The 14,891-nt window shown below is 59.1% G+C and overlaps 2 protein-coding genes across 7 annotated transcripts in view; both read right to left on the reverse strand.

Moving 5' to 3' along the window:
• Positions 1 to 80: 80 nt before the first annotated feature.
• Positions 81 to 2,893, reverse strand: CPLANE2 (ciliogenesis and planar polarity effector 2). 4 transcript variants are annotated; one of them, XM_039565949.1, is made up of 6 exons: positions 2,832 to 2,893; positions 1,964 to 2,077; positions 1,743 to 1,895; positions 1,511 to 1,635; positions 1,298 to 1,437; positions 81 to 391 (listed from the first exon to the last, which is right to left on the reverse strand). In XM_039565949.1, the coding sequence occupies exons 2-6, from the start codon at positions 2,064 to 2,066 to the stop codon at positions 163 to 165; spliced, it is 750 nt and encodes a 249-aa protein (XP_039421883.1). In that variant the 5' UTR covers positions 2,067 to 2,077; positions 2,832 to 2,893; the 3' UTR covers positions 81 to 162. The 4 variants fall into 4 exon arrangements, with proteins under 4 accessions (XP_039421883.1, XP_039421882.1, XP_039421880.1 ...); XM_039565948.1 differs by having other exon boundaries at positions 1,964 to 2,100; positions 2,832 to 2,860; XM_039565946.1 differs by lacking the exon at positions 2,832 to 2,893 and having other exon boundaries at positions 1,964 to 2,451.
• Positions 2,894 to 3,807: 914 nt separating this feature from the next.
• The window catches only part of FBXO42 (F-box protein 42), a 47,538-nt gene continuing 36,454 nt past the window's right edge, over positions 3,808 to 14,891 (reverse strand). For all 3 annotated transcript variants that reach the window (XM_039565757.1, XM_039565759.1, XM_039565758.1), the window contains exons 5-10: positions 9,716 to 9,869; positions 8,687 to 8,797; positions 8,337 to 8,433; positions 7,446 to 7,502; positions 6,851 to 6,967; positions 3,808 to 6,718 (exon numbers count right to left, since the gene is read on the reverse strand). In XM_039565757.1, the coding sequence (XP_039421691.1) occupies positions 5,636 to 6,718; positions 6,851 to 6,967; positions 7,446 to 7,502; positions 8,337 to 8,433; positions 8,687 to 8,797; positions 9,716 to 9,869 (1,619 nt within the window). In that variant the 3' untranslated portion in view covers positions 3,808 to 5,635. The remainder of the gene's footprint in view (positions 6,719 to 6,850; positions 6,968 to 7,445; positions 7,503 to 8,336; positions 8,434 to 8,686; positions 8,798 to 9,715; positions 9,870 to 14,891) is intronic.

Raw genomic sequence — 14,891 nt, forward strand, 5'->3', positions numbered from 1 at the left:
CCCCATTCACCCCCAGTCCCCCCACGCCCCTCAGCACCCCCATCCCAACCCCGAATAGGACGACTCAAGCCAGCCGGGGATCTTTTTCATAGAAAAACGCAGATTTTAGCAAAAGAGCACCTTTACCCCTCCCAGCCCCCCAAACCCACCCCAAGAGGGGGCTCAGATCGGGGGGTCCCCCTTGTCCCCCGGGGTGATGCCGGCGGTCACTTGGTCGCGCCGCCAGAGCCCCTCGACCAGCGCGTCCAGGACAGGGGCGACCCGGGCCAGCCCCGCCCGGGCCCCGCCGGCCCCCGGGGCTCCCCCCGCCCGCAGCACCCGCAGCCCCCACGTCCCCTCGAAGGCCCTCACGTCCCCCTCCGTCACGGCCGCGTGTGGGGCCAGGTCGAATCTGGGGTGGGGAGGGGACACGGGGTCAAGGGAAACAGCAACACCCTGAAAAATCCCCCAAAAACCACCTAAGATTCAACGGGAGTTGTAAACCCATCGGTGTAATGAGGTGTGAGTGTTCTCTGCCTGCCCAGGGATTGAGGGGTTTGAAATCTGGGGGTGCAAACCTGGTTGTGCGGGGACACGGGGTCAAGGGAGACACCAACACCCCGAAAAATCCCCCCAGAAAGCACCTAAAAAGAAATGGGAATCGTGAATCCATTGGTGTAATGAAGTGTTGCACGTTCTCAGCCTGCTCAGATAACAAGCGCTGAGAAATCTGGGGGTGCAAAGCTGCTTGGGGGTCAAGGGAGACCCAAAAACTCCCCCCCAAACCCCCTGAAAATAAGCGGGAGTTGTGACTCAAAAAAAACTCCCAAAACCCCCTAAAAAGTCAATGGGAGTTGAGGACCCGTCGATGTAATGAGTGCTGAACATTCTCAGCCGAACGAGGTATTGAGTGGTTTGAAATCTGGGGGTGCAAACCTGCTTGGGGGGTGGGGGGCACAGGGTCAAGGGAGGCACCAACACCCCAAAAATCTCCTCTAGGGTGACAAAACCCCCTAAAGCAGGAGCTGTGAACCCATCGGTGTAGTGAGTCACGCACGTTCTCAGCCCGCTGAGATACCAAGCGCTGAGAAATCTGGGGGTGCGAACCCACTTGGGGGGGGAGAGGACACAGGGGCAGGGAACACCTAAAGAAAAGCCCCAAAACCCTGACAAAATCATCAGGAGTCGGGGGATCCATCGGTGTAACGAAGTGTGCCCGTTCTCAGCCCCTGTGATGCCAAGCGCTGAGAACCCCGGGGGCGCAATCCCGCTCCGTGGGGTACCGTGACCCCCCCAGGGAGACACCCCAAAAGGATACTTGGTGCCCACGACCACCCTGACGAGGCCGCGGTCCCCGGGGCCCAGCACGCGGCCCATGAGCGCCGGCAGCTCCTCGAAGGACGCGCGGTCCGTGAAGGAGAACAGGAACAGGGCGGCATCCGCCTCCTCCTTGCAGGCCTGGGGACGGGGACACCCCCTCACCGCGGGGTTCTGGATGTGTCCCCCACCCCAAAACGTGTCCCCCTCTCACGGGCAGCAGATGCTCGAATTTCCTGAGCGCTCCGTCGCCGCAGTCCCAGAGGTGCAGCTGGAACAGGACGGGGCGGCCGCTGGCGCGGGGCTTGGCCGGCCAGAACAGCGTGGTGGCCTCGATCCCTGCGGGGACAGGCGGCACCGTCACCCGCGGGGACCCCGCGTCCCCCTCAGGGGGTACCCAGGGCCTCCTGGTGGGCGGGGGGCGCGGGGATCCCCCCAGGACGTACCCAGGGTCTCGTGGTGGGCGGGGGGCGCGGGGGTCCCCCCCAGCCAGGCTACCAGCGCCGTCTTGCCCACGCCGCTCCGTCCCGCCAGGAAGAGTTTGTAGGTGACCGTGGGCACGGCCAGGGCGGGCGGCAGCGCCGGGCGCTCCAGCAGACCTGGGCAGGGGGCTCAGGGTCACTCTGGGGGCTGGCGGCCCGTGCTGGGGGGCGCGGGGGGCACTCACCGAACGCTCTCCGCTGGTTCTTGTGGAGGATGGAGTCCAGGTAGGGGCGGCCGGCGGGGGACAGGAGCCAGCCCGGCTCCAGCTCCCGGTCCTGCTCTGCCATGGCCCCCAGACCTGGGGGACGGGAAGAGCCCCCCCTTCCCCCATGGGGCCACTGCACCCGCAGCTGTGGGGTCCCCTTCTGACCCCACCCCTGCATGGGGTCCCTAAACATCCCCCTGAGGCCCAGCATCCTCCCATGGGGTCCCCAGAACCACCGATGGGGTCCCTGACTGACCCCCTTCCACGGGGTCCGTGCCCTCCCCATGGAGTCCCTGCATCCTCCCATGGGATCCCTGACTCGCCTCTGGGGTCCCAAAGCCCTCTCTGGGGTCCCTGTGTCCCTCTCTGGGGTCCCACCACCCTCCCATGGGTTTCCTGACGCCACCATGGGGGTCTCTGCGCCCCCTGCGACCCCTGCACCCCATCACAAGGTCCCTGACCCCCCCAGCAGGAAGGATCCAGCCCCCCACCCCCGGGGCCCCTGCACCCCCTACCGGGTCCCACCACCTTCCCATGGGTCCCCTGCCCCTCTCGGATCCCTGTGCCCCACTTCGGGGTCCCTGACCCTCCTCAGCGTCCCACCGTCCTCACAGGGGGTCCCTGACAGCCCCACACGGAGTCCCTGCACTCCTTCATGGGGTCCCTGACACCTCCACGGGCTCTGTGCCCACCCAGGTGACTCCGTGCCCCCACAACATTTAAGAGGGGAAGAATTCGGCCCCGTGTCCCTCTCCCCGGACCCCCTGCCCCCCCAATCCCTCCCATGTGTTGCCCCCCACACCGATTTTCCCGCGCGGCCCCTTTAAGACGCGGCCCCGCCGCTCACCTGAGGCCGCTTCCGCCTCGCCGTGACGTCACGAGGAGGGGCGGGACAGAACGGAAGCCACGCCCCCAATAACTGCGCGTGCGCGGATGTCCCGGGGGGGCGCGCAGCGCGACCCCGACCCGGCGGGTTTTGGGGGGTCCCGAGCTCCAGCCCCCCCGGCTCCGGGGCCCCCATCCCAAATTACTGGCACTCGAATGGTTTGGGGTCCCTCATCACCAGCACTGGCTGGATGTGGGGTCCCCATCTGCCAGTTTTCCCGGGCTTTGGAGCCCTCATCCCTAATTACTGAGACTGGGATGCTTTGGGGTCCAGCATCTCCCCCACACTGACAGGACAGAGGGTCGCAATTTCCAGCCCCAGCAGGCTCGAGGGTCCCCATCTCCAACAGGCTGTGGGATCCCCAGTTCCCAGCACTGGCACGATTTGGGGTCCTCATCACCAATTTCCAGCCCCAGCTGGCTTTGGGGTCCCTATCCCCAGTTTTCAGCCCCAAAAGGTTTTGGGGTTTCCAGTTCCCACTGCTGAGAGGCATTGGCATCCCCAGTTACCATCCCAGTTACCATCTCCAGCAGTCTTTGGGATCCCCGTTCCCAATTTCCATCCCTAACAAGGTTTGGTGTCCACAGTTCCCAGTGCTGACAGGCTTTGGGGTCCCCATCCCTAATTTCCATCCCAAAGAGGGTTTGGGATCCCTGAATTCCCAGCTCCAACAGGATTTAGGCTCCTCAGTTTCCAACCCCAACAAGCTTTGGGGTCCCCATCCCCAATTTCTGGCTCCAGGAGGCTTTAGAGTCCCAAATTCCCTGTGTCCCCCTTCCCCCCTCCACGGCTCCAACATCCCCTGGCACAAATATTTCCCTTTTCTTACCCAAAAAGACCCCAAACCCCCCCTTTCACCCCCAAACCTGTGGGAAGCGCAGCAGGAAATTCCCCTCCACGTCATTCCCACCCCGCCCCTCCCCAAATGCACCAACCATCCGCTTCTTTTCCTTTTTATTTGTTAAACCACTAAAAATTCGTCGGGATGGGGGGGAGGGACCCCCATGAACCCCCCCCAAATGTACACAAGATTTTAAGTTTCACCGGAATCGCTTCCCACTCCTGCGCTCGGCCCGGGAATGCCGGCGGGGGACACCTGAGTGGCGGGGGGGACACCTCGCTCACAGCACCAGCGGCTCCCGCGGGGTTCGGGGGGCAGGGATCGGAATGTGGGGTGAATCTCTCGTTAACGGCACAGAACATGCGTTTATCGGCCGCTCGCTGGGACCCCGGGAGCGGGGGAGGATGTAAACGTCGGGAGAACACCCCTGGGGGATGCTCCGGAGGGAGAAGGACATCAAGGCGCCATCCATCCCCGGTCTGGACTCATTTTTTGGGGATGGATGACAAAAAACATGCAAAGGGGACGTGGGAATCGATGCCGAAGCCTCGACCGCCTTCCCCGCGGCCACGCTTGGAGAAGGAATATTCCACAGCTCACTCAAGGTGCTCCTGAGGTTTGGGTTTGGGTTTTTTTTGGGGGAAAAAAATTGCGTTTGGCTTTCCCTTAGGACAAATCGAATCGTTTTGGGATGAATGGCAGAGGTGGGATTCGACGAGGGATTTATTTACAGAGGTGGAAACGCCGCGGGTGAAGCAAACCCCTCCCCATCCCCACGCGGCTGGGATGGGATTTAAGGCTCCGACCGGCAAAAAGCTCAGTGGGAATGGAGGACAAAAAAAAATCGGGAAGAAGGGACCACGTCATGGCGCTGCCGGCGTGGGGAGGGTTCCCTGTTTTTAGGGTGCTGGAGGTTGTTGACCAAAACCTGGCAGAATCCGCCCCGTTTTCCCCCCCTTTGGAGGGGACAGGGAAGGAGGGGGGTTGTCCCAGAAGGACGCACAGGTTCAATCCCTTCGGATTTGGATTTAATCTTTGCGGAAGGAGGCACGTGCAAAGATGAGGCGAAGTCACTGCATCGAGGCTGCCCTCAGATTCACCAGTATCCATCCTTTTCCCTGGAAAACCCACCCTGTTCCCAGGCTCCGAGGGGCTGGTTCGGCCTTGAACAGGTTTGGGCCATCGAGTGGAATGAAACCTTTAAGTCTAGAAGGGAATTGGCAGCCAATTCTCTCAGTTTTAGGGGAATAACGGGATTCTCAGGGTACTTTTGCTGGTCAGCTGGGATCGGGGCTGATCCTGAAGCCTGATCCAGCAGGGCAGGGAGAGGAGGGATGCTAACAATCAAGATTTTTGGCATTATGACACAAAAAAAAAGTCCTTTCCTCCTCCTTTTGGTCCTGCCTGGAGGACAGGGATGAGAGCGGCAGGTGAGAGGCAAAATCAAAAGGCATCGTGTTTGTGTCGAGCAAAGGCTGGCAGCGCCGGGAGATTCCCAGTGGGATATTGCTGCTGTTTTCCTGATGGAGTTGAGCATGGAATTAATCAAGCTAACAGCCTCCTGCCCGCTGGAATTTGGGCTATTCCTATAAAACCACTTCTACTCACAACCCACGAGGAGTTTTGGAGAGACCAAGACTTGCAAACGCTCGGGAAATAAACCCACGAGGATCATCCTGGCTGGCAGAATTCCCTGGCCGCTCACCCCAAATCCTCGGGTCCTTCCCCGCCTGTAAACACGACTTGCTCGACTGGGGTCTTACTGGGAACTGTCGGGGCAGCGCTGGAGGGTTTGCTTGGACTTTTATTGGTTTCCTGCTCCCTAATTCACAGTTTGAATGCCTGCGTGTCGGGAAGAGGGCTCGGGAAGGAGGAAGAGCCGCGGGACGGAGGGGACGGGTGGCGGCGGCGGGCGGGGGCCGCATTATCTCTTTGCTCGCACAAAGTACAAGGCATTTGTTTTGGGGTAATATTTGACGTTTTGTTTCTTGTCCATGAGGCCACCGAATATGATCAGCTCCCCTCGGCCTTGCACCACCGTGTGTAAACTGGTCTCGGGTGGCCCCACCACGGAGCTGCTGTTGAACACTTTCCACTTGACTCGTCCCTGCTCCTTGGTGTCCTTAATGTCCAGCACGTACATCTGCATGGGCTTGCAGTTCATGCTCTGGTACAGCGGCTTGCCCACGTTCAGCGACTGCGGCGGGTGGTGCCCGAGGCGCCGGGCGATGGGGGGCAGGGAGTGCCCCTCGCCCTGGGCAGCGCCCGGCCGTGCCGAGCCCGGCTCGGCGCCCGGGGACCCCGGGGACGACGCCAGGGGAGGGCTCAGCGCGGCCGAGGCCGAGGCGGCCTTGGAGGAGAGGGCTTTGACGGCCTCGAGGCTGCGGCGCAGCGCGCCGGGGGACACGGCCCCGGGCAGGGCGGCGGCGGCGTGGGGCGGGGTGTGGATGCCGTTGGTGTGCTCCGGGGGGTTCCGTGTGCCCGCTGTCCTGCCCTCCGCGCCGTCCAGCTGGCACAGGAGGGACGTGGGCTTCTGCTCCCAGCTCAGCTCGACGGAGGCCAGGCGCAGATCCCTCTGCTCCGGCAGTGAGCCCCGGCGCGGCGCCAGGGCCAGCCCCACCTTGAGGTCGAATCCCTCGGCGGCCGAGGGGGTGCTGGGGGACAGGACCTGCACGGGGCTGTCCAGGGAGGCCCCGCCGGCTGGCACCGCTCCGGGGGACACGGTGCCGCCGTTGAGCACCGGGGAGCTGTCCCCTCTGGCCGGGGACAGGCTGCCCTCCCGGGAGCCCGCCGGCGTCTGCCTGCGGGGCCGCAGGGTGCCCCAGCGGCCGTTGACGCAGGGAGCCTCGTCCGTGTTCCTGACGGGAGACTGGGAGCGGTATTCCCGCGTCTCGGGCACCAGGGCGGGCGGCGTCGCGCTGATGGGAGAGGGGCGCGAGTTCAGGCTGGGGCTCAGCGGGGCTCTCCCGCTGGGAGCTTGGCTGAAGACCACGACGCACTGTCCCACCTGTGGAGAGAGCAGGGAACAGACGCCAGGATGACCCTTTGTGCTGGGGAGAAGCGGTGATGGAGCGTTTTGGGCAGGGAATAAAGATGGAGGGGTGTCTGTGAGGGAGCGGGGACCCCGCGGTGTCCGTACCCTGCACGCGGGATGGCACCACAGCTCCGGGGCTCCGTGGTCCTCGTTCTCCACCTTGAGCGGCTGCCACGTCCAGGGGTTGGCCTGCATGTGCAGCAGCCAGGCGTCTTTGAACAGCTGGGAAGGGAAGGGTGACAGATTCAGGAGTCTGGTCTGGGGTTCAGGAGCCCAGGCTGAGGTTTAGGAGCCCAGTTTGCTGCTGGGCTCATCTCATCAGGGCGATGGTGGGAGTGGTGCTTTGCTGCTGCAGACGGAGGATGCTGAGCCAGGTCAGGAGCTGATGGCCCATGAGTGACCACACCCCACTGTGGCTACGGATAAATCCCTTCATTTCCATCTGGTGTCCCAGGGCAAAGTCAGGGCTCATCCTGATGAGCCTCAGTGAACCCAGAGAGCTGCTCAGAGAGCGCCTGGGGTGATTTTTATTAATTAAAGCAGCTCCAGCGACAGCTAAACAGCTTCTCTGGGAAACCTACCGGGTAGGCGCCCAGATTTGAGGAATAAAATGCCACCAACGTGCAGAGTCCCCCCATCCCAAATCCAGCCCCCAGGTGACAGGGAGATGTCGGTGTCCCTGCTCCCCCAGGGTACTCACTGCATTGGGACCCCCGCAGCCTCCGAGGATTAAAATGGTCTCGTTGTCTATCACGATCTGGAGGGGACAAAGGAGAGTTTCAGCCCGGGAAGGATTTTTGGCCAGGCCTCCAAGGGCAGAGAGGGGCAGGTTCTCAGCTGCATGGGCGCTGCTGGGCTCCGTGTGCCCCGGGATGAGGAGTGGAGCTGGGACAGAGCCAGTTTTGCCGGGCCCGGGGCAGAGCGGGATGCAGGGCTCATCCCACTCCTTGTCCCAAACCAGTTCCTCTCACCGGGGAGAGCAATTTCCCTCCCCAAAGCACCAGGGACCCCACGCCCCTCTGCAGGGAGGGGGGAGGGGGAGGGTTTGTTTGGGAGGGCAGGTGCTGCAGCAGCGTCTGATCAGTGCTGCTGGTGGGCGAGAGATCCCCGCGGGCTCCTTTCCCAGGGCATGGAAAGGCACGTTCCGGCACGGCCCATCCGAGCCCTGCTGGGACCAGCCACGCTCTGGGAATCACTGACCATCCTCCCAGATGGGGACACCTGCATCAGGCCAAGTGACAGCCACGAGCTCCCTGCCCTGGGCAGGCGCCGCCAGAGCCGTGCGTGGAGTGGGAGCAATCCCGAGTCCCTCGATCCCGGGATTGGGAGAGCGGAGCCATCAGCAGGGCCCGGAGCCAAACCAGGCTGTGCTGCCTCTCCATTGATCTGAGACGCCACGGGGGATGAGTGGGGTAAAACAGCAATTTGTTCATTAGAGCTCTGAGTCACTGGGGAGATAGGGAGTGTGCCCACAGCGAGAGGGAAGAGGGCCCGGCGGGAAGGGCTCCGCAGGTAGCTCGGGAAGGAACCTGTGCAGAGCTGCCTGCAGCTGCAGCGAGGCCGTGCCTGGTTTCTCTCTGGCTGAGCTCACCTGGGACTGGCCCCCACGCGGGTGAGGGCTGGGCCCGGAGATGCTGGGCTTGGACCAAGCCCACTGCTCCAGATCCAGCACCCAGACGTCGTTGCTCCTGCAGGGATGAGACAACACGGGCTGAGGATACAACCAGGGACGTGGAACTCAGGCTCAGGGCTGTTTTATGGCAGAATTGGGATTTTTGCAGGCTGGAACCTTGGGATTTGCTGCGAGAGGCGAAGGGTGTGCTAAGGCAGCGGGCAGACCCCAGTATCTTGCAGAAAATTCCTCATGGGTGACCCCAGGACCATCCCAACCCCCTCCTGGCTCACAGGGGCACTTGCCAGACACCCTCACCCCAAACTTACATCTGCCGAGATCCAAGGGAGCCCCCAAAAACGATCATTTTGTCCTCGATGACACAGGAGGAGTGTCCTGCCATGGGAGGGGGGCCGTGGGTGGTCATGATGCAGTTCCACCTGGGAAAAGAGGCAGGAAGACATTCCCCAATGAAGGAAAACACTGGATGAAAGGCCAAACAAAAAACCCCAGTGGCCTGCGAAGTCCTCAAGAACACATCACAGGGGAAAACCACAGGGAAAACCTCCAAATATCCAAATAGCAATGAAACTAATTAGAAATCCCAATGTGCTAAACATTTTTAAGGCATGACCAAGTCCCATGGCCAAGTTGGGAACATCTCCCCTTCCAATTAAGTTTGCCTCGAATTCTTTCCAGGAGGTTTAATTACAGAGTTGTAACGACACTGCCCAGAGTGCACTGGATAATTGATACTTGGGAGGATGAAAAGTTCTCAGTGCAGGAGGAGCCGGAACCTTCTCTTTGATACAGCATTCTCCTTCTCACACACAAGATCAGTGAGAAAGCCGGGTCTAAAATCAGCCAAATGGTGTTTAAAGGGGAAAGGAAAATTCTTGTCAGCTCTGTGGACACTGCTGGATGCTCCAGGCCCGGAGCTGTAAAGGTAGAGGTTGAAATGATGAAGAAATCTGATTTATCACATCTCCCTGAGGGAGCTGAGTTTTGGATCACCACTAAAAACAAGACCTCCAGCACTTCAGGCTTCTCTCAGAAACACCTCAGTGCTCCCAGCCAAAGCGATTAGGCATTTAGAACACCCAGGTTTCCCACCTGGATGGGGATGCTCAGGCAGTCTGGAATATTTAGGTACAAGTCCAGAGCGTTACGGAAGCAACCAGCACCCACGAGGTGCTTGGCAGCACCCTGTCCTCAGCCCGGCTGCGCTTGCGTGCCTTTTTTTGTTTCAGAAAGAGCGTTAGAGACACACCTGGGAAACCAGGACCACGCACAGCTTCCCAGGCATTCCTCCAGCTGCATTCCAGAGCCATTTTTCCAGGATCAAAGCCTGCTCTTACCAGTTTTTGGAGGGGGAGTAGGTGTGGATCTCATCGAAGAACCTCTCGGGCTGGTGCAGGGGGTAAGGGCTCGGCCGGGTCCACCCCCCAAAAAGCACCAGCAAGTCCTTGTAGACCACCAGAGTGGCCCCAGCCTTGGGAGAGGGGTAGGAACCTGGCAGGGAGGGAGGAAAAGTTAAGAAAACCACATTTGAACACAAGCCCCCAACTGCGCATCGTCTCTTCCCGAAGTGTCACAACGCAGAGACTCCACCTTTCCAAAAAAAAATGAAAACAACGGGAAAAAAAAAAAGAAAAAAATTAGAGCAAAATTCGAGCTGGGAGCCTGGGAAGAAAACTCCTGCCAATTTGTGTCATGGTAATTAGTAGGAGCCTGAAAGCACATCTCAAACACAGCACAACATCTGTCACTCACTGGCAGGAAATTGCCGGTTTTCCAGCGTATCACTCCAAATTACTGCTTCAGCGCCGAATAAAAGCAATAATTACCTCCAAATACCTTGGAACGTCTCTCCCCAAGGAAGGAGGGAGAAGGGAGACAATCCCAAGGCACCCGGAGCAGCTTGTGGAAGATGTATTGGGTGCTCACACTGAACCCTGGGTTTGAGGAGGAAGCCCTGAGCGCTCTGGGTGTGAATGAAGTCATTCCTCGAGTCTGCAGGATGCAGAGCTGCTCTAAAAATCATGGAAAACCTTTTTGTGTGGCTTCTTTGAGCTTCAAAAGGCTCTGCAGGGGCCAGGGGGCTCCTGAGCAGGACCTGCACAAGGACAATGTGACCTCCTGGGCTCGGTGCCATTGGGATTTGCTGTGCTCCGACTATTCTGTGTATCCCAAGGGTTTTCCTGAGCTCACCTCTCAACCTCCAGCTGCTCCTGTGGCCCCTGGACACCACATCCCAGAGCAGCTGTGGCTGCTCCATCCCTGGCAGTGTCCAAGGCCAGGCTGGACGGGGCTTGGAGCACCCAGGGATAGTGGGAGGTGTCCCTGCCCACGGAAGGAGGTTGGAATGAGACGAGCTTTAAGGTCTTTTAAGATCCTCCCAGCCCAAACCATTCTGGGATTCTGGGATTCCTGTGGAGGATGTCCCTGTCCGTGGAAGGAGGTTGGAATGAGACGAGCTCTAAGGTCCTCCCAGCCCAAACCATTCTGAGATTTTATGGTTCTTAACCAGCTCGGAGCAGGAGCAGCCCCAACGCCAGAAAGCCCTTGGCAGGAGCAACCATCAGAGGATTCGATCCCTGTGAATTTATGCTGGGAAATCGGCCACGGTCCACTGCAAAATTCCAATCCCTGCCTGTCCCAGGAGCCAGAGGTGCTGTGTCACCACCCTGCTGATGTGCGAGGTGTTGAGCTGCTTCCCAGGAACAGCTAAAGCCTCTCCAGCCCGGCTGACTCTGAGCATCCTCCTTCCCACAGCGGTCACCAGCGCCCGGCACATTCCTCCACCTCGGCAGTCACTCTTTCCAAACAATCCTGAAATCTCCATCCCAGCCCCACGGCTCCGTGCCCGGCTCTGGGAACGGGGCAGCTCAAGGGCACGGCTCACACATGCCCACGGCGGCACCGTCACCTCTCCGAAACAGCCAATGCTCCGAGCCGGCCTCTGTCCCCTCCCCTGTCCCAGCAGGACTCGGAGACACATTTTTAGCAGGGAATGACACCCAGAACAGACTATTTTTAAAAGAAACCAGAGCAGCTATTTTCGGACGTTGCAGCTGAGGGAAGCAATTGCATCGCGATGGGCTCCAGGTGCTGGGAGGGAAGAGCCCAGCAAAAAGCAGCCCCTGGCCTGATGCAGAGATGGCCATGGTGTCCCTGAGCCCTTCCCCAGAGACAGAGCGTTCTGCTGCCCTCAGCCACATGGAGGTGAGGGAAAAATGGGAATACAGCTCTGCAGGAAGCACTTAATGCAGGGTCACGTGTGGCCAGAGCTGCACCAAGGTCTCTGTGAGGACGAGATGCCGGCGAGGGTCACATTTTGTTACTCCTTGTTCCTGAATTCCAGTTTTCCTGGCTCGTTCCATGTGTGCAATTCATTAACCCACACCAGCAAGTTTCCAGCCTAAATAATTCCCTGGCAGTGCAGAAAGTTTTTCTCCCGAGCCTGGCATCACAACGAAACATTTATACCCGAGCTGGTGAATCCCAGCTGGGTGATCCCGCCAGGGATGCCACAAGGTGCTGGGGTTAAATTGGGCTATTTTTAAACAAAAAGGGGTAGCTAGAGTTGTTCCAGGATGGAAAAACGTTGGCACCTTGCTCAGGAAGGTCTGGGATGGAGCAGTGAGGAAAGGCACCCTCCCACTGCTGTAACCTGAAGGTCAACCCTGGCCTCAGCCACGGAGACAATTCCCAAGTGAGTCAGAGCCGTGCAAACAGCCCAGGGCAGAGGCCAGCCCCGGTTTTTCAGGAAGCTTTGCCTGTTATTGGACATTGTACGGATGTAAATGAGCCGGGTTTCACTCTGCAGTGCAGGACAACTCTGCATTTTACAAGTCAAAGAAGTGCTGGCCTCTCAAAGCCCCTTCCTGCCGCAAAACTGGGATACCTGTGGATGAGATGCACCACAAGCATCTCCAGGATCTGGTGCTGGAGCAGGAACACGTGGAAATCTGGAGAATTAATGCTGTTTATCCCTAAAGCAGGGGAGAGCTGCTGGGTGCTGCAGTCCTCGGGAAGGGCAGGAACATCCCGAGGGAGCCGCCGGAATGGGGAAGGCACCGGCAGCTTTGTGACTTCAGGACTCAGGCATGCGGAGGAGCCCGGGACAGAGGGACATCAAAGGGATGCGCTGGGGCCCTGTGAGGAGGACCTGCTCAAAGTCCGAGCCCTCTGGAGGATGTGGGAGGTGGGAGCGGCCCTTCAAAGGCTCCCAGGAACACACGGGATGCTCTCCGGGATCGCACATGGGTCGGGCTGAGGAGCCATCAGAACCTCGTTAATTAACTGCACTGGTTCCCACTGGTCCCGGTGGGCACCCAGCTGCGTTTCCGAGCTCCCCGCCCCGCTAACACCATCCAGCCCAGCGTCCAGGTTATCCTTTCTCAGGGATAAAGGCTCCAGCGGGCCGAGGGTGTAGCACAATTAACTCCTCCTGAGCACAGCAGGCCCCATCCCTGCACAGCTGACGCTGTTCTTCCGGCCGGCATGAGGAGCTGGGCTGAGCTATTTTCTTCCCAGCTGATGGATTTTCCTGGCTTGCAAAGCCGAAAAACCAACCAACCAAAGATCTCCGGCTTCCACGGATGTTTGGAAAAGAGATGCCAGCCTCTGATCGCTCCCGACACGAGCTCTGGGTGCTTTATCTGGGGCGGATCTGCCCTTATAAGCAGTTTTTAAAGCCCAGTTATCCAGCCCTGTAAAGCCACCGGAGCCGCACGCGCGGAGATTAACGGGAACAAAGGAAAAAGCCTGGCTGGAAGGGCATGTGGGACACGGAGTGCCAGACCCGCCTTTTACTCTGGGAGGTGCAGCCCCGAGAGACTCCAAAAAAAGCTGGAGTGGGGAACAGAAATGGCTCCCCTGTGGTTACCTGCCAGGATTGCCCCGTGGAAGGATCGGTTCAGGTCGATGGGGCTTGGCGGAATATTCTGCAGGAGGGGCCGGAGCGGGGCCAAGGGTTGGGACTGACCTGGGGGGAAGGGAAGCCACGGGAAGAGTTGTGTCAAGGGGATAAATACCGAGGAGTTTTAATTCTGGAGATGGATGAGATGAGAGCTGCGACCACGAGCTGTTTTTGCTGGGTCTGGTGCATTCCTCAGGGAGCCGATGGCCACCATCGTGGCCGATCGGATTTCCACGGAACACCCGGATAACCAAGGCCAAGTGTCCAATTTCAAAGCTGAGAAATTAAAGGGAGCTGCTCCAGCACCCCATGGATTTCAAGGTGCGAAGGAATTCAAGCTCCCAGGTTCAAAAGCCACCTGCAATCTGCACTCCAAAGGTATAGGAAAACATCCCTGGGAAGGGCTCGGGGCTGTCCTTTCACAGGAATCCTGGAATGGTTTGGGTTGGAAGGACCCTAAAGCTCATCCCATTCCACCTCCTGCCCTGGGCAGGGACACCTTCCACTGCCCCAGGCTGCTCCAAGCCCCGTCCAGCCTGGCCTTGGACACTTCTTTCCAAGGCAGGATGGTGCCTGTTTTGCACACCGAGTTGTTCCAAATCAGATCCAGCCCTGCCCACCAGGAGATTTGTGTTTCCATGCTCAGGCAGCAGCAGAGCTGCATCCAGGGGCTGGTTTTTAGTCCAGCTTTTAGTCTGGACCTGGATTTTCAAATTCCAGTTTCCAATCCACAACCCTCATCCACCCCGGCACCATCATCCACGCCAGCTGAGGGATCCCTGACTACATCCCACCTCACAGAGCTCCATCCCAAACTTGTGTGACAGCGTGAAATCCCCAAATCTTTCCCCTTCAACCGGAAGCAAAACCGCAGAAGGAAAAAAATAACAAATCCCTCTGCTTCCCAGGCCAGCCGGGATTTTTCCATGGCAGTCAGCAGACTCATCCGAATCCCCGCCAGGTTTCCCAAAGGGAAGAGGACAGGCTGGCGAGCAGCGGTCCGGAGGCCGGAGGAGGACGAGCATCCCAGCGATCCCAGCACTAACACTGGGTTTGGGAGACGCCAAAGGAGAACTCCCGTGGGAAGAGCAGACGTCCCCTCGGCCTGCTGCACGCCAAAGTCAAACCCAACACTGAGGACTCTGCTCAGCTGCCTCGGATCCAGCATCTGACGTTCACCTGTTTTTATTCCCAAAATGTCTAAAACAGAGCACTGGGATTACGAACATGTTCTAGATCAGTTCTGACCGGGCCTGCCTAAACCTTAGAGCCTTTCAAAGCCACAGAAGTATCATCTTCCCTTACCAAAACCACAGGCAATTTAGTGTTCCCTTCCAGAAAAACCCCAAATTCCATGCTGGGAAGCAGACAGGAATTCAGCCTCGCAGGAGTTTTAAGGAAAAACTGAACAAGATCCGATTTGTCTCCTCTGCAGGCACAAATAACCTCTGGGAGGGTGGGGGGGGGGAATATCCCGAGTTTATTTTGGGGGGCACGTCAGCAACCCCCCGACGGTGACACGCAGACAGAATTCCCACTGCACTCCCAGTGTGGGATTTCCACCCTGCAGTGACTGGGGATTGTGGTACAAGCCCGGTCAAACCCCGGTG

The sequence above is a fragment of the Corvus cornix genome, chromosome 27 (assembly GCF_000738735.6).
Source record: "Corvus cornix cornix isolate S_Up_H32 chromosome 27, ASM73873v5, whole genome shotgun sequence".
Taxonomy (NCBI): Eukaryota; Metazoa; Chordata; class Aves; order Passeriformes; family Corvidae; genus Corvus; species Corvus cornix.